Raw genomic sequence first — 24,663 nt, forward strand, 5'->3', positions numbered from 1 at the left:
TTCTGACTCTTAATTGTCCTGTCTGAGGGAACTGCAGGGATAGAAATGGAGAGGAACCTGAAGAAAAGGAGATCCAATGACAGGGCTAAGGTGGGATCCAACTCAAGGGGAGGTCCCATGGCCTCACACTTACTGAGGCTATGAAGTGATCACACAAAGGGACCTAGCAAGACTACACTCTGAAAGACCCAACAAGCAGCTAAAAGAGTCAGATGCAGATTTTTGTACCCAATCAATGGGCAGAAGCTGCCGACCCTGTGGTTGAATTAGGGAAAAGCTGAAGGAAGCTGAGGAGGAGGGCGACCCTGTAGGAGGACCAGCAGTCTCAATTAACCTGGACCCCTGAGATCTCTCAGACATTGGACCACCAACCAGGCAGCATATACCAGTTGGTATAAGGCCCCCAACACATATACAGCAGAGGACTGAGGGTCTGGGTTCAGTCAGAGAAGATGCACCTAACCTTCAAGAGACTGGAGGCCCCAGAGGGTGGGGGGATGGGACATCCTCGTGGAGCTGGGTGGTAAGGAGGGAGGTACCAGCTGTGGAACAGTCAGAGGGTGGACTGGAAAGGGAATAAAATCTCGAATGTTAAAAAATAAGAAAGAAAAAAAAAAAGAAAAATTCTCTCTCTCTATATATATATAAAAATTTCACAAACAGCAATATTTTATTTTCTTCCTTAGTAATGCTTAATGAAGCAATAGCTAGATGGCTCAATGGTTAAAAGTACTCCCTACTCCTGCAGAGAACCCAGGTTCAGTTCCCTGCACCCTCATGGTAGCTCAAAACTTCAACTCATGTTCAAGATCTGAAGCCCTCATCTGGCCTCTACAAGTACTGCACACACACACACACACACACACACACACACACACACAGGCACAACATTCACGCATACAAAATAAAAACAAGGGTGCTGGGGAGAGCTTAGTGGTTAGGAGTGCTTGCTGCTCTTCTACAGGACCTATGTTCAACACCCAGTGCTCACATGGGAGCTCACAACCACTATGTGTCCAAAGTCATGGGATTAGTCACTTTCTCCTGCCAACCACAGGCACAAAACATATAAATCAAACATAAAAACAGAGTAATAAAAAAGAACACTTAAAGTCCTAGGGTTCTATCTCAGAGGCACAGTGCTTTCCTTGGATGTGTGAGGCCCGAGTCTAAGCCAGCATTAAAGCAAATCAAAACAAAACAACAAAAGGAAGGAGGCCAAGTGTGTAGCCCACACTGGAAATATCAGCCCTCAGATACCTGAGGCGGGGGAATCATTAATTCACGGCCACTTTGACATATACAACAAAACCCTGTCCCAAACTAGGCCTTACAGTCTTGAAAAAAAGAAAAGAAAGAAAAAAAAGAAAAGAAAGAAACGATAATGAGGGGGAGAGGTGTTTTTCCAAAGGAAGTGATTCCCACGAGGAAACTGAGAAATTTACTATCATTTTTGTCTGTTACCCACTACAATACACTCTTCCTGTCATGAAGCATATATTATAAGGTGCTTTTAAAATATAATATAGCCAGCATTGTGGTTCCCTATGGTGAGTAAAGACTGTTTTATGTCATATGATAATTATATTTTTGTCCAACTGGGAACTCATGTGAGGGTCCAGTACTTCAACATTACAAAATAGTCATCAGGTAGTCTCTCTAGACCGGTACATACTTATCTAAGTATGCAAGCTTTTATTAGCAAATAAACAGTAAAAATGGCATGATTTTTAGTTCTATCTACCCATACACTTCTACAGCTGGCCACATGCAGGACAATGGGTCTATTCTCTCATTTGCTTCTTTGTCCTTCAAGGTAAACACTTCAAATTTAAACTAAATAATCTGCCCAAGCATATATTATTAGCCATCTTCTGACCTCCAGGCATGCATGTGATGCACATATAAACACATACATATAAAGGAAACAAGTAAGTATTTAAAAAGAAATATTGTAAGTGAACATTTGAAGTAGAAAGCCAAGATGCCTATGGAGAAAGATACTTAACATCTTTAAGTTAAGACTGGGCCTGGCAGGGTTTTTGAAACACATTTATTCCAACAAAGATAAACCTCCAAATCCTTTTCACATAGTGGAGCTCCCTAGTGACTAAGAATTCAAACCTATGAGCTCATGGGGGCCCTTTTTATTCACACCACCAAACTATTTAAGGGAAAGACTAGAAGGAAGTAATAAAGGCTCCAGTAGACCTTCACTTGATATATAACAGAGTCAGTATAATACTGCCACAATGTAAGTTATGTCTTTGATAAGCAGTCTACCATCTACAATCACAGACATTAGTACAGAGTAAAAAACTAGTGGGGAGAGATGGATTTCCCTAGGAAGACAGAACTAGAATATGCTATGAATATTTTAGAATATGTTAGAACAGTTTTGGAGGGGTGTGGGCCTGGGGAGGGGGTACTAGAACAAAAGGATCAAAGAGGGAGGGGGACAGAGGTGAGAAAGGAAATATAGGAATGGGGAGGGAAGAGGAAGTGAGGGAGAGAAAATGGGAAGGGACAACTAAAACTAAGAGCCATATGAGGGGTTGTATGGAAATCAAACACACAGAAGAAGCTTCTTAAAGAAATCTAAATGGAATAACCAATAATGGGTGGGACAAAGCCTTAGCTAGACATCTCTCCTCACTAAATACAACCTCCAGTTCCAGGAATAGGTTATATCTAATGGAGTTGTTGGCCAAAAGACTCCAGGGATAACCCTGAACAATCAAGGTATTTCTAAGGCCATAGGCTGCTCTCAACAAAGTGATGTAAGTCCCCATTGCTGAAGACAAACTTATTTAATTCAGTGAACATGGAGAAGATGACTTGATGCCTACCTACAATTTTCACCCCTACTGACCTATGTTCATGGTACTGGAAGGTACTTTTGCACGTGACCAGGGGAGAAAGGTAAACACAAACCTAGCTACAAATCCTTTGTTCCACTGGAGACCTGCCGGCATGGTCCACTGGTGGTGTAGTGGCAGAGTGCAGTGTGGGAGCGATCAACCAATACTGGGTTGGATTTATACATTTCTAGATTAGATTAAAATTTAATATATAGATCTACATAACAGAGTTAATGTTTAAAATATAGACCTATATATTGGATTTATAAATCTTTATATTAGGTTTAAGGCCCAGTCCATGAGACAGAACCCATGCCTGACATTGCTTGAGTGGCTAAGAACCTGAGACTAGATAGGTCTGAAACCTCAGGGAAATCCAAATACTACTTACTGTTCTGTTTGAGGAACATAGCAATAATATGATTCCTAATGGTAGTCTGCTAGTCCCATAGATCAGTGTCTCACTGAGCCATCATCAGAGAAGCTTTTTCCTGCAGTAAATGAAAACAAAATGCAGAGACCCACAAGGGAACAAAGTGCAGAGTGTGATACTCCGAATCTCACTCAGTCCTGAATGGGATGTCTCCATCAAATCCTTCCTTCCTCAGGCTATTCAGAAGACGTGGAAAGATTCTAAGAGCCAGAGGAGTTGAAGGACACAAAGGAGAAAAGGCCTTCTAAACACTGGAGGACTGACATACATGGGAACTCACAGAGACAGCAGGCACAGTCACCGGGGCGGGGTGTTTCTCATGCTTTTCTTTGTCTCTTTTTCTCTTGGTAGTTTGTTTGCTTAATCTTATTTTGGTTTATTTGGTTTTATTTGATCTTATTTTATTCTTATATTTAGATGGCTGCTAGTACTCTTATAAGAGAAAGAATGAAAGGATATAGTTTTGGGTGGGTGGAGGGTCACGGAGGATCTGGGGGATGGGAACTGTAATCAGAATATATTGTATGAACAAAATCTATTTTTAATAAAAATATTGCCACAAAAGAATAACATGTTTATGTAACTTCTCTTTAAAATACTTGGTAAAAAACATCTGTTGGCATTAGGAAAGTGATAACCACTTGTAATAGAAAGTTCTCCATTATTTTGTTTCTCTGGTGTTTGAGCCTTATCAAAGAACATAAATGATAATATTAGAAGTGCAGCTTTTAGTAAACAGGTCTCTTCATCTTTGCTGATAAAAATCACCTTCTATTTAGAACAGAATTGGAGTCATTCAAAAAGAATGTATTTCACAGTGAATCAGATCTTCACCTCATGGTATCATAAGGTCAGAGAAAGCTTAATTTGAACTAAAAAAGAATAACAATAATCAGAAAAATCCTCATCATTTTAAATATATGCTTAGATAGGTCTAACACAGCCAAACTTTCTAAGCTTCTTATATATTTCTGAGGAATCTTTTCTGAATGCTTAACCAGACATAGTGATACCCACCTGTAATCCAGCATGAAGAAAGAGAGGCAGGGTCATCTTTGCAACCTGAGGGCTAGGGTACACTGCACCCTGTACCAAAATTCCACACAACACTACACACCTAACCATACAAAACTTAACCCAACCAAACCAAGGAACAATGAAAAACGATGCTTAAACTTTTGCAAATATACAGCAGTTTTGTCAAAAATTCCTTTTGTTACCTGTAAAATCTGCAGGTAAAAGATAAACTTCTCAGGAATAGATTGAGCAGTTGAAAATATAATATCCTAGCCTATTAAAGTACAATTCTGCTACCCAAGGGTGATCATTAATTCAAGAGATACCCATCGAGTACCTATTTGGTGTAGGAGCTGCTCTAGCCACTTGAAAAATGACAGAAAACAGGAAAACCCAAAGTCTCTGCCCTTATCAACTTTATGTTCTAGTATGGTGGATTGATACAGTAAAGGTAATTAATACTTGACATTTTAGCAGGTGATAGTACTTTGGGGAAGGAAGTAAGCAGAACAGGACGCAGGAGAGTACTGAAGCAGGGAGCTGGGGAGTATCTGAATACAGTAGGTCTCACTGGAGTTAAAAACAGTATCAATAAAATATTAGGAAGATGGAGAATATTTGGAGAACTCACTGAGAATTTGTCCCAACAACAACAACAACAACAACAACAAGATGTTTTTAAAAGTATGTGTATGTGCTGGGGCAGGGTACAGCTTAGTTGACAGTGTGCTTGCCTGAGGCCCTACCTTCAGTCTCAAGTCCTGGCAAGAGCATGGGGGAAAGAAAGGAGGACATGGTAGAGAGGGACTGCGAATAGTGCAATCATGAGGAGGGGAAAGAATAAAATAGAAGAATTAGAGAGGCAATAGAGGCCTAGGAGACAGTTTATATGACCCTTTCTAGTTCTGGGAATAATGTAGGGTCCCTGGAAGATGTTGAGAAAAATGCCATAAACTGATTATACTCTTTAAGTGGATCACAGTAGTTTGTGGAAAACAGTCACACATGGGAAATAACCTGTTAGTGGAATAAACCAGAGGAGAAAGATGGAGCGTTGGGACTGGATGTGTACTGTGGAGGCAGTGAGAACTGACTAGGTTATATATATTTAAAGACTATATGAACAGTATTTCCTAACACTATTAGCATTAGGTTTATAGACAGAGACAGCTAACATGACTTCAGTGTTCTGCAGAGCTCCTGTTAATGAGATGTGAAGGCTTGAGGCCATGCAGGCTCAGGAGGAAAGATCAGGAATGGAGTTTGAAAAACAACTAGCCTCGTGGGACTGAGCAACTACTAGATCCTTGGGCTTTCCATCCACAGCTGCCCATTGTTGGATTAGTTGGACTAAAGACTGTAAGTCATTACAATCAACTCCTTTAATATAAAGACATTCCCATAGTTCTCTGACTCTAGAGAAGCCTGACTAACACACCTACCAAAACAATGGCTTTGACCATGACCATCATGATTCCTTAGAGCCAGGACAAGATTATAATGATCTGTGCTCAGGAGAGTTGAAAACACTGTCCAATTCGAACATCAGATCAGAGGAATAAAACTTATCCATTTTCTTAATGAGCTAAAACACTAATTACAGTTGGGACTCCAAATTCAACTACTGAAATGTAAGAACAGAGTAACATAGAAACACCATGGGAAAAGAATAAAGAGATATTTCTGCAAACTCATAGCATTTCTTCTTTGTTTGTGTGGTATTCTGTTAAGTTCCTGATTTGTGAAGAAAAAAATTAGGAGTACATAGGAATACTCTGCATGATGACTACATACTTGATACTGTTATTAAAAAACATTTTGGTCTTAGAATAATGTACTGATGGAAATACAGAAAACATATTATCGGCACTGAAGACATGGCTCAGTGGCTTAGCAATCATCTGAATCTCAGGGTCCCGTGCTCGCTCTGGCTCAGTTGGCATGCATGAGTACATGACATACATGTAGTCAGAACTCTCATAAATACAAAATAAAAATAAACAAACCTTGAAAAAAATCCTTATCTTATCACTTAGAAATACACATTCCAAGACTCTCAAATAAAATGGTAAGTTCATAATTTTCTTTAAAGTTTTCTGGGGTAAAAGGATATGTGGGTGGTATACATGCAGCATTTATAATTATTGAAGGTAGGTGATGGTTAAATGTGTACATATTATAGTATTTTATCTTTTAATATTTTCTGCAATAAAACCTTTTCAGACCTGAAGCAGCACTGGCCGCGGAGTCCTGCATTCAACACTGGTTGTGTAAGGGGCACAGCATGTGCAAATGCAGTATAAAAGTGCCATTTCTCAGTCCAAGCTAAATGTTTTTCAATCATTAATTACTAGTAAAAATATTTAAGTTCAAAGGGAAAGAAATACTGAACAACATATATTTAAATTATCAAAAATTTCTAAACAGTGAAGACTTAATTGCAAGGTGCTTAACACGTAACAAAAGCTGTAAGATCTAAGGTCATAGTTATCACACTAAATATTACCTCTCATCCCAGTGTGTTAACCTTTTGCTGTTTATTTTATATCATAAGTTTTAAAGGCTTGTTCATAGCATATAAGAATTAAGAAATGATTCTTAAGAGAATATAAAATTCCGTAATTTTAGGCAGATTAAAGCAAATATTTCATGTCTATGCAACTCACCTGCTGTAAAATCTTCAGTCAGATCAATAAATGCGTGAGAATGTGGATCCCGCATTTTATTTTTAGTGGTCAAGGCAGGATGCCATGATAAATCTCTAAAAAAAAAAAAAAAAAACAAAAAAACAAAAAACTCACAATTTTTTTAGGGTATCATATAAATAGTGTCTTAAAGAAAAAAAAACATTGGCTATATAATAATTTTAAAATATTTTTATTAGGATATATTTTATATACTATATAACCCACATTTTGATGGACATAATCCGAGGGGTTTTAGTGTGTTCACAATGGAAAGCCATTGCTTTTCTCAAAATTCTAAACATCTTTTGAAATATAAATTTCCAAATGTATTAGTCATTCCTCATTTCCTTCCTCTGGCAATCACAAATATGGCACCTTAGTATTTTTCTACTCAGACCACTTCATATCAATGTACACACAGCATTTGGCACTTTACATGCAGCCTCTCCCAACACAGTTTCAAGTTCATTCAAAATGAAACATGCAAGCATCATACTGGGCGTGGTTGCACTTGGGAGGCACAGATAGGTAGAGCTTGGTCTACATAGTGAACCCCAGGCTAGTCAGTGCTGCTCAGCTGGATCCTGTCCCAAAACAGCAACAACATTCTGTATTCTATTTTATGGTAGACTCAAAATCCCATTGCCTGGACAAACATCCTGTTTATTCAATCATCTCTTGATGAACACTGAATTGTTTCTACTGTTGTTATAAATATTCATTCATAAGTTTTCTGGGAGGTAGTAAATGTTTTCAACTGGAGTAGAATTGCTGGGGATTGTTTACTTTTGGGGAACGTTGAAGATTGTTTTCCACAGTGGCTCTACTATCTACTTCTAGTAGGGAAGGAGTATTTCAGTGCTGCCTTATCATTGAAAATTTGCCCATGTATCCCAGAAGCTTTGTGATTTACTTGTGGCTAATGATCTCAGGCATGTTCACGTATGTTTCTTGACCATCTGTAGTTCTTCACTGGGAAAATAACTTTTCAAATCATCTGCTGATATTTAAATTGTACTTTTATTGCTTTCTTATTGATTTGTATGAGTTCTTTGGATATTAGAATTCAATGTCTCCCAGTCTCAGGGCTGTCATTCATTTTCCTGATGGTGATCTCAGAAAGCCAGTTTTTAGTGTTGATACAGCCCACTCCATCTATTTTTCTTTTTAGTACTTATTCTTTTGGTACTTTATAAGGTCATAAAGATTTACCTGCTTTTGTCTAAAAGATTTATGGTCTTAGCTCATATTGGCCTAGCAAACAATTTCCACAAAAGTGGTTTAAAGAGTGATGATTATTTAGAGCACAAGAGAGAATGGATTTGGAGTGTGTTTCACAATATATGCACACTATTAAGTCAAAACATATCCAAAGCTAAAACTATAATGTTTCTAGAAGTAGATGCAAGGTAAACACTAATGTCTTTGGATATGGTAATTAAAAATGCTTTTTCCTTTTTTTTTTCTGAGACAGAGGCTCAGTATGTATCAAAGGCTGGCATAAAAACCACAGAGATCTACCCGTCTTTGCCTCTTCAGTACAAGGATTAAAAATATGTGACATTATGCCCTGGGCAAGGAATTCATAAATCTTGGTCTCTACATCCTCACATTACCATATGACAAAGCAAATGAATGGGGGCTGGAGAGCTGGCTCAGTGGGGTTTGATTCCCATCACTCATCTGGCAGTTCACAACCATCCAAAACTATAGGGGATTCAATGACCTCTTCTGACCTCCTCAAGCACCAGGCATGCATGTGGTGCACTAACATACACTTAAAAGAAATTAATAAATCTTTTTAAAAAGCAAAGAGATAAGCTACACCATCAAAAATTAAACAACTTTGTGTATCAAAGATGGTGAAAAGACTATGTGCAGGGAAGTTTTCATGTCATCTTGACACAGGCTAGAATTATACAAGAAGAAAAGAACCAAAACTAAAAATGCCCCATCACGCTGCTTGTGGGGGCATTCTCTTGATTTATGACGGATGTGAAGGAGCCCAGTCCTCAGTGAGTGGTGCCACCCCTGGGCTGGTAGCCCTGCGTGCTATAGAAAAAACGTGCTGAACAAGTCATGTATAATCAAGCTAGTAAGTGTGTTCTCTCATGGCTTAGTTTCTGCCCCGACTTTCTGGAATGATGGCTTACAAGCTGTAAGATGAAATAAACCCATTCCTACTTTTGGTCATGCTGTATTTTGTTTTTTGTTGTTGTTGTTGTTGTTGTTTTTTTTTTATCACAGCAATATAAAAGTAATGAAGACTACTAAAAGTGAGATTATTACTAGGAGTGACATGTTTTATGAAAGATTATAGAAGGACGCTGGAACTTAGGATCAGAAAAGCCACTGAGTGTTTAGAGTGTAATGAACAGACATAATGCTGAGAGAAGTACAGATGATAGGGGCCTGGCCTCCATGCAATACTCTTATCATGCGATACTTTGAACTAAGAACCACTAACATGAAACTTTGCTTTTCTGGCACAACTGATAGTGTCCAGTTGGGGCTGAAAAATCAGTTATAACTAAGATACTAGCACCACTGAGGCAAAAATTTTCTGGGAAGTGTTGCTGCAGGGTTAGCACAAAGAAACTATGATTCATAAAGGCCATGATTACACCTTGTGCTGGCAGTCAAGCTTCCCAATATGCAAGTTTTTCAGTGGTATTGGTTTTGAAGGAATGAAGGGGTCAAGTAGAGCGGTAGAGGTTTGCACTGTGAGAGACTAGGAGGGGCCTTTGGTGCAGATTCAGCTTTAGTTGACTGAAGAGATTATGGAAGAAGGTGAGGATTATATGGTAGACTCAGAGTCTCAGAAGACAGCCCAGGAAAGGCTGCTGGTGAAGGTACACCCTAGTTACATTGAGGCTCTCAGCACCACAGCACAACTACCAAGAACAGCAGCAGCTGTGGAGCAGAGCTAGCCTGAGCCTTTGACATGAGCTGTGGGTACTGTCACAATGCTTTGTTGAAGCCTAGAACACTCTGAGTCTCAGAAGCCTGACCCTGAGCTTTTCACAGTTAGGTAAAGCTTTGCTTTAAATCTAACTGTGTTTGGTTCTTCTATTGTTGAGCAAAATAGTACTTAACTAAGACTCAGGACTTTTCAAGAGACTTGGCATGTTGTCAAGAGACTGAACTTTTAAAGTACTTGATTTTGTAAAGACTGGGAGGTTGTAAGTTACTTCTGTGTTTTATATTATAATGTTGCTATTAATATGAGATCTTGGCATGGGCAATAAAGGAAAGGTTGAATAGTGATGTGTTTGTATGTCAGGTAGACAACGAGTCAATTTGTCCTGGCTGGTGTTCATGTTAAAGTTGACATAAGCTACTGTATATGTGTGCATGTTGTGGGTGTATGTGGAGGCACAAGGTTAACAATGGAGTGGTCTTGTATAACCTTCTACTTATATATTGAGGCACTACTATAAATGAACCAAAACTAACTCGTCCAGTCTGGCTTGCCAGGAAATTCTTTTTCTATCTCCTACTTTTGGGGATTATTATAGGTGGCCACTATGCCCTTCTGGCTTTTGTGTGAGATCTAGGGATCTACTGTCCTCAGGCTCACAAAGAATATGCTTTACCCAGTCAACCATCTACCCATCCCACAATATTTTTAAATTGGACAAAGGTCTAGAAACTCTTCCAAAGACTTTCAAGTGCTTGACATGGTGATAAATACTTCTAATTTGAGCGCTCAAGAGTTAGGCAGCAGGGTAAGGAACTTGAGATTAGCCTGTGTAACATTATGACCCTCCGGCCAGCCTAGGCCAGCTGAGACCTTGTTTCAAAATCCCAAGAAAACCGCCCACCAAGACCCCAAACCCGACAACTACAATAAATAAAGACCAAGCCAAAGGACTGGAGACAGGGTTAGTGGTGAACAGTTACTACTGCAGAGCGCCCTAGTCTGGTTTACAGCACCCACATCAGGGAACTCACAACTGCTCATAATTCCAGCTCTAAGAAATCCTGTGCCTCTTGCTCCTGTGGACACTAGCAATCACGGACATAACACATATACATACATATAATTTAAAATAATAAAAATAATAAGCTTTAAAATGACAAATCAACAACAAGGAAAAAAATTAGCTACTCCAGACTTTGATTGTGCACAACATCACTGGCCACCAGGAAAATGCAGATTAGAGACACCATGAGTCTGTACTCTGCTTTGGGTATTACTTTGGGAAATTTCTTTTACAACTGGTGGCAGTGAGTGAGCACAGACTTGGCTGCTCACATGCTACAGACAATGCTGTTCAGTTCAGGCAAGACAGAACCGGCCTTCAGCCAGGCACAGATGGGAGACGGACTCCTGAGGTCCAGCACCATCCTGCTGGTGGCATTCTAGGAGAGGGCGTCACTGTCTTCATATCTGAATCTACAGTAAGTCCACTAGGCACCAAGCTTTGATCTGTGGCTGATTTTGACGTTTTGGAAAGCAAAAGCAAAGGACAAACTAATTCGCTCTTAGAAGGGTGAATGTGGTAAAAGAAGTATTTACCAAGTGAAAACTTTCTCTCCCTAAAGCAAGAAATAGTCTCTTCCTTATAATCTTTCACATTCCATAGCTCCTAACCTGTCCTAAGCTATCTGTGGTAATAAATAACAAACTACCCAAACCCTAAACCTATCAGATTCTGCACAAAGTCTAGCTTTCTGCCTTCTTTTGAAGCATCTGGAACCAGGGAGCCAGTGGCTTTTGTCAGATGGGGCTGCTGCTGTTTGGGCTGCCAGAGATGCCCAAAGCCTAACAAACCAATCACTTCCTCCCCCTTTTTCTGAGTTTCTTTTTGATGTCTAAATGTGAAACTTCTAAAAAGCACTAATTCTACTCTTGCTTTCTTAATACTTCAAATCAACACTCAATTTCTCATAGCACTTTACAATTTCCTACTTGAGTATGCCCTGCTGTTTCTACGCTGGCATCATTTAAAAGGCAGTAGCTAACTCTTAGAGTGTAATTTATATGCAATGGCCACTTACAACTTTGACAGCTGATGAAGGAGACAGGGATGACATGCTGTTTATTTTGGCAGTGCATTTTAGGATGGTTCAATCATAATTAGGTTACTTAAATCTATAGGGACAATAAAATTTACTTCTCTCATCTTTGAAATTGCTCTATTGCTATCACAGCTTTTCAGAAATAAGAAGCCAGTTGTATATTTTGCAGGCAAGTGAACAGATATAAACTGTAATCTCATGTAAGTGTTCAGCTGCTCTTGAAGGTTAATATCACATGCTGCTGATTAAAATGGAAGGAAGGGTAGAGATGAAAATAAAATGATTGTTGCAAGCTGGTATTAAGTTTACTCACTAACACTTCTTGACCTTTGCAGATTTCAATTAACTTCTCCCACAGAAAACATAATTATGTCAAAGTGTTCTAATTTGTGGGCATCATCACCTTTTATCTCAAAGAATAGCATTTATCAAAGGATAGATTTACATGTAATTAGTGCCAAGGTAGCTTTTGGTTGCCTATGGTAACAGCTATTTGAAATGACTTCTAATCTCCCCACTTATCAATGATAACCTCATCACCAAAAGTTAACTATTTAAGAAATTCGGGGCACAGCAGATAATAAGAGGTAGTGTTTGGTACAATAAAGAATATTCAGAGAACTTCAGATACTTCTCTGTCTGTCTGTCTTTCTTTTTTCGAAACAATGTAATAATTCATTTAACAAGTATAATAAAAAACACAGGGGTCTTGCTTTCAGAATACAACAAATGATTATAAAAATAATAGTATTTTTCTCATTTTATTAAACATAAAAGTTGTGACTTTAATAAAAATATACTATGAAAAGTTGTTTAAAATTGAAAAATTAATTCTTAGTGATATTTACAAACAGCAAATAAAACCACTTTCAGGTCTTGTCAGAGCTGTATGCTATGGCTGGTCTAGTGTAATGGGAAAGCTGATGACACAGACTTTCAGGAGTGATCAGAAAGCTCCTTTTTAATGTTCAAACCCACCTGTACTTTCATATTTAGTAAGTTTCCTGTTTTTGTTTGTTTGTTTTTGAGACACTGATCTTACTTTTGCTTCCAAGTCCAGGGGTTACAGGTGTGAGTCACCATGGCCAGCAACGGACAATTTTGAGAGTTGGCAGCAACTCTATCTGTCTGCCATATTGCAGGCTCCTTACTGCAGTTGTGAGACATTCTCACTTTGTAGCCCAGGCTGGCTGGGGACTCACTACAAGGCTCACTTCTTTAGCAGCTCAACTGCCAGCTAGTATCAGTGGCACAAGTGACCATACTTAGTATATAACATTTTTCAGGATAATCAATTACTAATTTAATGGTGAAATGTTACCAAATTTCACTGGAAGAAAATCTATAAAGCTATGCTTGGCAGACAAAGTTTTTTTTAAACAAACAAACAAACAAACAAAAAACTATGTTCAACCAAACAGACCTAAGGAAAATACAGAAAGCTGAAGAGAGAAAGGTGGCAGTCCAGAGACTTTGGAAAGAAACACAAAGCTAGAATATTAAAACACAAACTAATGAAGAAAACAAACACCATGGCAAATCAATAACACAATGGCTCCAATTACCACACATTTCAGTAATAACTTTGGGAAAAGGGTAGCTGAAAAGATCAAGAAACAAATCCATCTATCTGTTGTTTACAAGAAACACACCATAGCTTTAAAGACAGGCATGATCTTAGGGTAAAAGATGGAGAAAACTACTCCAATCAAGTAGGACCAGGAAGCAAGCAAGTACTATCATAATATCTAATAAAATAGAGTTCAAACTAAAAGTAATCAGAAGAGAAAAGTGGTACACTCCATTCTCATCAAGGAAGCAGGTTATCAAGAAGACATTGCGAACATAAGCATACATGTACCAGAATCTAGTGCAATCAGTATCATAAAAATGTACCAATTTAATTAAAGACAGAGATTAACATCAATCCAACAATAGTGGGTAATTTCAATACCTCACTATCTAATAGACAGGTTATATATTTTAAAAAACTCAGAAAAACATAAGAACTAAATGACATCCTATACCACATGGACTTAGCAGATATCAACAGAATATTTTACCTAAACACCAAAGGCTTGGCAAAGGAGGACATTGAAGCTAAACTAAAATAGACCCCACTCTGGGACACAAAACAAATTTTTATATATTCAAAGAGACTGAAGTAACTCAGTGTATCCTATCTGATCACTATGTAATAAAACTTAAACTTGACATTAAACAAATCTACAGTAAATGTACAAATTCACGTGGATTGAACAGAAAAAAAAAAATTCCTGAGTTAAATGAAGACAAAAACACAATAAAAACTCTGAAACACATTGAAAGCTGTCTCCAGAGAAATTTATAATTCTAAATGCCTAGATTAAAAAAAACAGAATGAACACAGATAAATGACGTAATGAATGTAACTCAAACAACTGCAAAAAAAAAAAAAAAAAAAAAAAAAAAAAAAAAAAAACAGAACCAACCAAATCCAAACAAAATAATCAGCAGAAATTAATGAAACAGAACAACAAGAACAATACATAAAGAATCAACAAATCTAAGACACACCCCCTGGCAAATTCAGAATCTCATAAAGAATATTAAAAATTTGTACTCCACTAATTTGGAAAACCTAAAAGAAATGCACAGTTTTTTAGACTTAGGCAAACCATCAAAATTTAAGCAGCAAGAGTTCAATAACTGAAACTGACATGAAACAAATGTAGACAGAGAAATAGAAGAGATAACCTGGGGCACAGGCTGTGCTTGTGGACCAGATACCCAGGTGCTCTTCCACTTGGACCAGCAGATAACCTGGAGCACAGGGCTAGTCAGGTTGTGCCCTGAGTACCCAGAGCATAGAGAGCGCTTGGCAGTGGTGCCCAGGACCATGTCAGAGAGAATCATGATCTCTAGGCAGTGCTAGAAGAACAACTCCACAGGCGCTTTTACACCCGGACCAGAGGTGAGCCTGACACATAGGCTCAGGGAGGGCACACCAGGAGTTCTCAGTGAGCAGAGAGGGCTGTGCTCACTGCAAAAGGATCCTTTTTGGCCTAGAGAAAGAACCAGGTCCCTACCAATAGTACACAGGACCAGTGGGCAAAAAGCTGAGCTCCCACACCTGAGCCCACAAAGACAACTGAGGACCTGCCACCGGAACTCACTACTCAATCATAAAAAGCCGAACACTCAGAAGCAATTTTCTTCCTGAGCCAACGGGCCCTCAGATCCATGGGAGAGACAGGTGCCAGTCACTGACAACAAGACCACATATAACCACAGATAACAAGACGGCAAGAGGAAAGAAAAAGAATTTAAGCAATGGAAACCAAGACAACCTGGCAACATCAGAACCCAGCTCTCCCACCACAGCAAGTAGTGAATTGCCAAACACTTCAGAAAAACAAGACTCAGACTTGAAATCATACCTCACAATGATGATGGAGAACTTGGAGAAGAGCATGAATTACAGGAGGACACACATAAACAAATAGAAGCTCTTAAAGAGGAAACACAAAAATCACTCAAAGAACTACAGGAAAACACAACCAAACAGGGGAAGGAATTAAAAATGGAAACAGAAACAATAAAGGAAACACAAAAAGAGACAACCCTGGAGATAGAAAACCTAAAAAAGAAATCAGGAGTCACAGATGCAAGCATCCCCAACAGACTACAAGAAATGGAAGAGAGAATCTCAGGGGCCAAAGACAACATTGAAAACATAGACAAAACAGTCAGAGAAGTTGAAAAAACCCAAAAGCTCCTAACCCCAAATGTCCAGAAAATCCAGGACACAACGAGAAAACCAAACCTAAGGATAATAGGAATAGAAGAGGGCAAAAAATATCAACTAAGAGGCACAGTAAATATCTTCAACAAAATCATAGAAGAAACATCCCTACCCTTAAGAATGAGATGACCATGAGCATAAAAGAAGTCTACAGAGCTCCAAATAGATTGGACCAGAAAAGAAATTCTTCCCGGCACATAATAGTCAAAACATCAAGTTTTCAAAACAAAGAATACTAAAAGCAGTAAGGGAAAAAGTCATGAAACATATAAAGGCAGACCAATCAGAATCACACCCGACTTCTCAATAGGGACTATGGAAGCTAGAAGATCCTGGACAGATATCATACAGTCTAAGAGAACACAAATGTCAGCCCAGGTTACTATAGCCAGCAAAAATCTCAATCACCATAGATGGGGAGACCAAAATATTCCAGGACAAAACTAAATTTACACAATATCTGAACACAAAGAATAATAGATGGAAAACCCAACGAAAGGAGAGAAACTACAACCTAGAAAAAGCAAGAAAATAACTAAACAAGAAATCCAAAAGAAGAAATACACACAGACATAATTCTACCTCTAACAGCAAAAATAGCAGGAAACAACAATCACTACTTCTTAATATCTGTTAACATAAATGGTCTCAATTCCTCAATAAAAAGACATAGACTGTCAGACTGGATACATAAACAGAATCCAGCATTTTGCTGCATATAGGAAACTCATCTCAGAGATAAAGACAGACACTACCTCAGAATTAAAGGCTGGGAAAAAAAAACTTCCAAGAAAATGGCTCCAAGAAACAAGCTGGAGTAGCCATTCTAATATCAAATAAAGTAGACTTTCAAACAAAAGTTATCAAAAAAGATTAAGAAACCATACTAAAGATCAAAACATACATTGCACCACACACAATAATAGTGGGAGACTTCAACAACCCCAGTCTCATCAATGTAGCGATCATGGAAGCAGAAACTGAATAGAGACAAAGTGAAATAAGCAGAGGTTATGAACCAATTGGAATTAACAGACATCTACAGAACATTTCACCCTAAAACAAAAGAATATACCTTCTTCTCAACACTTCACGGCACCTTTTCCAAAATTCACCATATAGTCTGTCACAAAACAAGCCTGAATATATATAGGAAGACTGAAATACTCCCATGCACCCTATCAGACCACCATGGACTAAGGATGGTCTTTAATAACAAAGATAACAAAAAGCCCACATATACATGGAAACTGAACAGTGCTCTACTCAATGATAACATGATCAAGGAAGAAAGGAAGAAAAAAAGAAAGAAAGAAATTAAGGATTTTTAAGAATTAAGTGAAAATGACAGCACAACATACCCAAATCTATGGGATGCAATGAAAGCAGTACTAAGAGGAAAACTCATAGCTCTGACTTCCTCCAAAAAGAAACTGGAGAGAACATACACTAGCAGCTTGACTGCACAGCTGAAAACTCTAGGAAAAAAAAAGAAACAGATACAGCCAAGAGTAGATGGCAGGAAATAATCAAGTTCAGATCAGAAATTAGCCAAGTAGAAACAAAAAGAACCATACAAAGAATCAACAAAACCAGGAGCTGGTTCTTTGAATAAAATCAACAATATCAATAAAACTCTAGCCAGACAAAGTGGAGGGCACAGACAGAGTCTCCAAATTAACAAAATCAGAAATGAAAGGGGAGACATAAAAACAGAAACTAAGGAAATTTAAGAAATTATCAGATCCTACTACAAAAGACTGTACTCAACAAAGCTGAAAAATCTGGAGGAAATAGAAAAATTTTTGGACAGATACTAGATACCAAAGTTAAATCAGGATCAGATAATCAATCTAAACAATCCCATAACACATATAAAGAAATAGAAGCAGTTATCAAAAGCCTCCCAACCAAAAAAAAAAAAAAAAAAGTCTAGGACCAGATGGTTTCAGCGCATCACTCTTAACAGACATTCACAAAGGACCTAATACCAATACTGTCGAAACTATTATAGAAAATAGAGACAGAGGGAACACTACCCAACTCATTCTTCAAAGCCACAATTACTCTCATTCCTAAACCACACAAAGACCCTACAAGGAAAGAGAACTTCACAACAATCTTCCTCATGAACATTGATGCAATGTGAAGAATTTCTTTCTTCTTGTGAAGAAAGAAATTAGGGAAAAGATACCCTTCACAATAGTCACAAAAAAATATGAACTACCTTGGTGTGACTCTAACTAAGCAAGTGAAAGACTTGTATGACAAGAACTTCAAACCTCTACAGAAGGAAATTGAGGAAGATCTCAGAAAATGGAAAGATCTCCCATGCTCATGGATTGGAAGGATCAACATTATAAAAATGGCCATCCTACCAAAAGCAATCTACAGATTCAATGCAATCCCCATCAAAATACCAACCCAGTTCTTCATTGAGTTGGAAAGAGCAATGTGCAATTTCATCTGGAATAACAAAAGACCTAGAATAGCGAAATCCATCCTCAACAACAAGAAAACATCTGTGAGAATCACTATCCCCGACCTCAAGCTATATTACAAGGCAATTGTGCTAAAAACTGCATGGTACTGGTACAGAGATAGGCATGTGGTTCAATGGAATAGAATAGAAGATCCAGAAATGAGCCCTCACGTATATGGTCACCTGATTTTTGACAAAGGAGCTGTAAACATTCAATGGAAAAAGAACAGCCTATTCAACAAATAGTGTTGGTCCAACTGGCACTAAGAATGCAGAGGAATGAAAACAGACCCTTTCATATATCCTTGTACAAAGCTCAAGTGCAAGTGGATCAAAGATCTCCACATTAAACCAGGTACACTGAAACTATTAGATGAGAAAGTAGGGAAAACCTTAGAACTTATAGGCACAGGAGAAAATTTCCTAAGCAGAACACCACCAATAGCTCAAGCTCTAAGGTCAAAGATTGACAAATGGGACTTAATGAGATTGCAAAGTTTCTGTAAGGCTAAAGACATTGTCAAGAAAACAAAACAGCAACCAACAGAGTGGGAAAAGATCTTTACCAACCCCACATCTGATAGAGGCCTAATATCCAAGGTATACAAAGAACTCAAGAAGCTAGACACTAGAGAATCAAACAATCCTATTAAAAAATGGGGTACAGAGCTAAACAAAAAGTTCTCAATTGAGGAATATCGAATGGCTGAGAAGCATCTAAGAAAGTGCTCGACATCATTAGCCATCAGGGAAATGCAAATCAAAACCCTGAGATTACACCTCACACTAGTGAGATTGGCCAAGATCAAAAATTCAGATGACAGCAGATGCTGGCGAGGATGTGGAGAAAGAGGAACACTTCTCCACTGCTGGTGGAGTTGTAAACTGGTACAACCACTCTGGAAATCAGTCTGGAGATTCCTCAGAAAATTGGACCTAATACTACCTGAAGACCCAGTTATTCCACTTTTGGGCATACACACCAGAGACGCTCCAACACACAACAAAGACACATGTACCACAATATTCACAGCAGGTCTATTTATAATTGCCAGAAGCTGGAAAGAACCCAGATGTCCATTAGTAGATGAATGGATACAAAACTTGTGGTACATTTACACAATGAAGTACTACTCAAGTATCAGAAACAATGACTTTATGAAATTCTTAAGAAAATGATGCATATAGAGAATATCATCCTGAGTGAGATAACCCAGTCACAAGAGGACATAATATGCAGTCACTGATTATTGGACATTAACCCCAGAGAGCTCTGAACACCCCAGAAACAACTCACAGACTACATGAAGTTCAAGAAAATTAAAAAAAAAAAAAAAAAAAGAAAGAAAGAAAGAAAAAGAAATGAAAAAACATTATGCTTAATCCTTACACACCAAGAAAACTTTGAGTCATTCCAGGTTACATCCTGTTTTGCATGTACTTTATGCTCATTGTAACTAGCAAGATCTTAATGAACAGTATCAAACCTTTAAAAAAAAAACAAGCACTGACAAAAATGTATTCACATACTTTTATGCAAAAATGCTCAAAATGTATACATTTATTTTTGTTTTTTAAAATAAAGTTGTTCAAAAAAAATAAACATCTTACCAAAAGCAATCTACAGATTCAATGCAATCCCCATTAAAATTCCAAATCAATTCTTCATAGAGTTGGAAAGAGCAATTTGCAAATTCATCTGGAATAATAAAAAACTCAGAATAGCAGAATCTATTCTCAAAAACAAGAAAACTTCTGCAGGAATCACCATCCCTGGTCTCAAGCTACATTACAAAGCAATTGTGTTAAAAAACCACATTATATGTACAGAGATAGGCAGGAAGATCAATGGAACAGAATAGAAGACACAGTGATGAACTCTCACACATATGGTCACTTGATCTTGTTGTTGCAGAAGTGTAGTGTGTAAACCTGAAGCTGGGGTTGTACACAAATCCCCTGTAATGACTGGTCTTGAGAATACACAGAAGGCTGCACCCAACTGTCGAGGTGAGACATAACATGAGAACCTGAGAAGTGTGTGGAATCAAAAGTTCTCTGCAATAGGCATTATGTATTTTCAGACACAGACTGTGGGTAGGATCCTGGCAAGCAGAAACGATCCAGGCAAAGTCAAGCATAAGCTTCTAACACAGAGCCTGGCTTATTTAAAATCTCACAAGGTGAGTGTAATCCCCAGTATAGCACAAGAATGAAGAAACGCACCCACAAAGACAGTCAGAAAGGCTGACACAAAAACTCCTCCCAGAATTAAAATATAGATCTAATTTCATTGAGTTATAGAGATTGGTATTCTTGATCTACAGAACCAGCTACAAAGAACAAATCAAAGAGCTGGGAAAAACCATCCTAACTAGGAAAAAATATTGACCAGTAACATAATAGTTCCTATTTCATTTCTTATCTTTAAATTTATAGTTTTGTATTTTATTTTTTGTTTTGTTATAGCTTTTATCTTATCTGAATAGATATTTTTATTACTGCTCTCCTTTATGTTTTACATATGTTCACTTATTTTGGGAGGGTGTGTATGCCATAGCATGGAGGACTTGGTTCTCTCCCTCTACCAGTATGTGTCCTGGAGATCAAAGTCATGCTGTCAGGTTTGGTAGTAAGCGCGTACATGTGCTGGGACATCTTGCTGGTCCTCCTTTCTTTTCACGAACCCTCTATGGATATCTCATACTTCAAGCCCATATTTTCCCTCCCCTGATAAAGCTGCCCCCATTTTCCTTTTCTCTCCTCCTTCCCTTTTATTATTAGCACCCTTAGCTCTAAAAACAGAAAGACTACATTTCCCAGCAGTTGTAGTGCATCTGTCTCTTCCTGACTGCAGAACGTGGAAGGTGTTTTTACTGCATGTTTACATTGGGACTGGAGCCAAATCACTGCTTCCATCCCTACAGTTGGTTCCCCTTACTTTGCAGTAGAAAACAAATCCCCAGACACCTGGCCAGGAAGACAAATAAACAAGGGGGTAAGTAACAATCTTCAATGTCTAACAAAAAGCCACATCCATTTAAATAAACGCATAAAACACAATAAAAAGTGAAAGATATGAGGAGGTAGGAGATATGACAGCACCACAATTGCCCAACTCCTTAGTCCTTGCGACTAATAAAAAGGAAGTAGCTGAAAGATCTTACAGTCCTACTTTCCAAAAGTAGCAGTGATCAGAGGACCCGACTGTCAAGAAGATAAACTAAGTAAGAAAATCAATTCAGAAGTCGATAAGAAAGTCACAGTGTATGAAGATGTAAATAATATACTCAACAACTTCAAAAGCATTATGGGAAAGTTTGACAAGAAAACGGAGACTATAAAAGGATCAAACAGAAATGTTGCAAATAAAAGCATCTGTCAAGTTAAAAAACACAGTGGTGCTTTTCCAGTGATGTATGCCAAGATGGAGATGCCACGAAGTAACCGCCAGAGTCACCGGGCATTTTCTCAGTCAGAACTGACTGTGGGCTTCCTGAGGAGTCCCAACCTGCTGCCTCAGGAACAGGGATCACATCATTTCTTGCTTCTCATATTGTTCCTTTTAGAAATGGCCCTAAACCAAAGGAGGATCTGCTTCCAAGCTATCTCTACAGCATGACTGGTTTCAGATATTTTGTAAAGATGGAAGAAGGGAAAACAGGTTTCTGATTCAAGATTTACAACAAATCTTAAAAAGTTCATTATGATAAATATCCAAACATTTATATTCTTCATGAAACACTTTTATAAAAAAACAACCGAGTATCTAAGCATTTCTTCACAAGACACCCTAAGTACAACTTGCTCATGTCTAACTGTGAGCCACCTTAGAAAACAATCATAAAAGCATATTACGTCTCAAAAACAGACAAATTTGTTGGAGCTCTAAAATAACTATCTGTAGACATGCTAAAAGGGTAATTCTCTTAAGTTCCTCAAAGGCTAAACAAACAAAGAATATGCCCTCTATACATGAACAAAAATTTGCCTTACCAGTTACAGAAAAAAACACTGATTGAAGATCCCTCATGAGTGGTATCACAGTATCACTAGACCTCATTAGACAGAAAGTTGTAGTGAAATGTAGAGAAACTGAGGTATAGACCCTTAAACTGATACCTACTTCTAGAATGAATAACAGTAGCTCCACATACAAAATGGTTACAGATAAAATTCAAACTCTTTTAGAAGGCTTACATGTTGAACAAATACTCTCAAAAATTTTTTTTGAACAAGCATTTTTAGTAAGTTGGTTTTTCTTTAAAGATTAAAGCAAATGTTCACACCCAGCCTTGGCAGCAGCAAGAACAGATATGATTAATTACACAGCTATCCGCCTATTCACTCACCCTCCTAATAGTATCTGTGGCTGGCTGGATTCATTCGTGATACCAAACACATCAGGAATTAGATCACCATTGAAGCTGAAAAAAAAATTTTTAAATTAGGCAGCTGTTTTCTTAAAATGCCACTTTAAACTTCTCTTCCAGGAGTGTGGAGCATTACCATATGTATGCAACAATGTGGATCTGTGGCCAATGAAGCAGAAGTGATGTTGACCCTTCCACATCAAAGGCTTTTAGTTTTGCTAATGGATGCACCAGCTGCAATAAGCCTGCTGCAGCAACAGTAAGAACTAGATTTGCAGTAAGAGGAATCATATCATCAACTATCTACCTAAAAATGCATATAATACAAGTTAAATCGGTGAGGAAATATAGATAAATAACAGGTGAAAATTGCTCCCTGGATGACGAAACTTTCTGCCAGGGTTAAAGACCATTTTAGAAAAACCCCAATACCAGACATACAAGCTTTCTTTTGAGTTGTTGGTTAGAACTATGCAAGATACTCTCCAAATACTATATGCTATTGGTATGTTCCTTTGTTTGCCCCTTAGAGGTGGAAGGTACCATGTGCTTCAGAAACAGGGCACAAAGATCTCTGAGCTGGAACTCACGTGAACATCCCTGAGGACCAGCTTTCTTGGCAACAGAGGTTACCAATGCAAACTTCAAAGGAGGAAAGCAACCAACAGTCTTAACCATTGTATAATAACCTAAGAATACAGTAGTGGTACATATATGTTGGTAATAAACAAAAACTCTTCAATTGAACCAAAGACTCTCTCATCAATGGGGGAAATCATATCTAATACTGAAAACCAAGTACTCCAGGTAGTGAAGTCATGGATCTTGAAGAACCTAACAACCTCCACTTTATGAAATCAGAACAATCCCTACGGTTTTCTCAATATTTGTCCTCATACTCATTGATAAATATAGTCTTCAAGGAAACTTCTCTTTGCAACAGATGGATACCACAACAGAGAACAACCACAATCAGAATGCAAAGATGTGGATTCCAATCCCAGCTGATACATCTACAACACAATTCTTGAGCCTAAGGATTAGGGATCATTGTAGAACAGGGGACAGGAAGATTGGGAAAGCCAGAGAAATGGGTTCTCACCATTTGTGTGAGTCTGTATCTCCTAAAAATGCCATAGACCCATAAAGCTCATCAACATGACTGCCTGAACATGAGGTGAACAAGGACAGCATTAGACAACTAAGGAAAGCTGAGAGTGGGAAGTGTATACCAACTGTTTATCAGTATCTAATGATCAGTTTGGAAACACACATCTAGGAACATTATACCAACTGAACTGGTTATATTTTTGCAATCAGGAGTAGGCATATCCATGTATGTATATAACCATAATTAATAAAAAAAGCAATCTGTGGATTGATGTTAAGGTGATACATGATTGGCCAGTGGAGAGGAAGAAAGAGAAAAGGTAGGAAAACAGAAGAGGAGTAGAGATTGGGAAAATCAAGATGGAGCTGGAGAAAGCAGACCTGGATCCTGGTGGCTGTAATTGGGGATAGGTAGATATAAATATTCTTAAGGGATTCTATAGGTCTTTTTTATCTCTTATACAAGGGCAGTTTGTATCATTGTCTATTGGATTTAATCTTATTGTGTAGAGTGTTTGTGCATTGAGAATTTAATATATAAGCCTACCATGAAAAGCTACCGGGCTTTGGAGTAATGTTTGTGCCAGGCATTGGGGTAAAGAAACTTGATTGGGCAGTTATATCCACCTGGGACAGAAACAGTAGGGCGGTGGTGTGTGTGTGTGTATGTGTGTGTGTGTGTGTGTGTGTGTGTGAACCTCCTGGAGAAAGAATCCCCAGGAGAGGGTGGCTTGTGGTCCATGTGATAGAGTCTATGCACTGGCTCCATATTAGAGCAGCGTCCGAAGATCTCGGGGGCTGATAAAGGGATAAGCCATCCATTTACTATTTACTGCATCAGCAATCAAAGAGGTATGTATGGGAGGGTTTGAATGGGGAAAATGATATAAT

General features: G+C 38.2%; 1 protein-coding gene across 1 annotated transcript in view; it reads right to left on the bottom strand.

Annotated features, from left to right (window-relative positions):
- ITFG1 (integrin alpha FG-GAP repeat containing 1) overlaps nucleotides 1-24,663 on the bottom strand; it is a 111,569-nt gene that overhangs the window by 76,863 nt on the left and 10,043 nt on the right. The window contains exons 5-6 of the mRNA XM_080936985.1: nucleotides 22,642-22,716; nucleotides 6,978-7,072 (exon numbers count right to left, since the gene is read on the bottom strand). Coding sequence (XP_080793111.1) covers nucleotides 6,978-7,072; nucleotides 22,642-22,716 — 170 coding nt within the window. The remainder of the gene's footprint in view (nucleotides 1-6,977; nucleotides 7,073-22,641; nucleotides 22,717-24,663) is intronic.

The sequence above is a fragment of the Micromys minutus genome, assembly GCF_963924665.1.
Source record: "Micromys minutus genome assembly, chromosome: 24".
In the NCBI taxonomy this organism is placed as follows: Eukaryota; Metazoa; Chordata; class Mammalia; order Rodentia; family Muridae; genus Micromys; species Micromys minutus.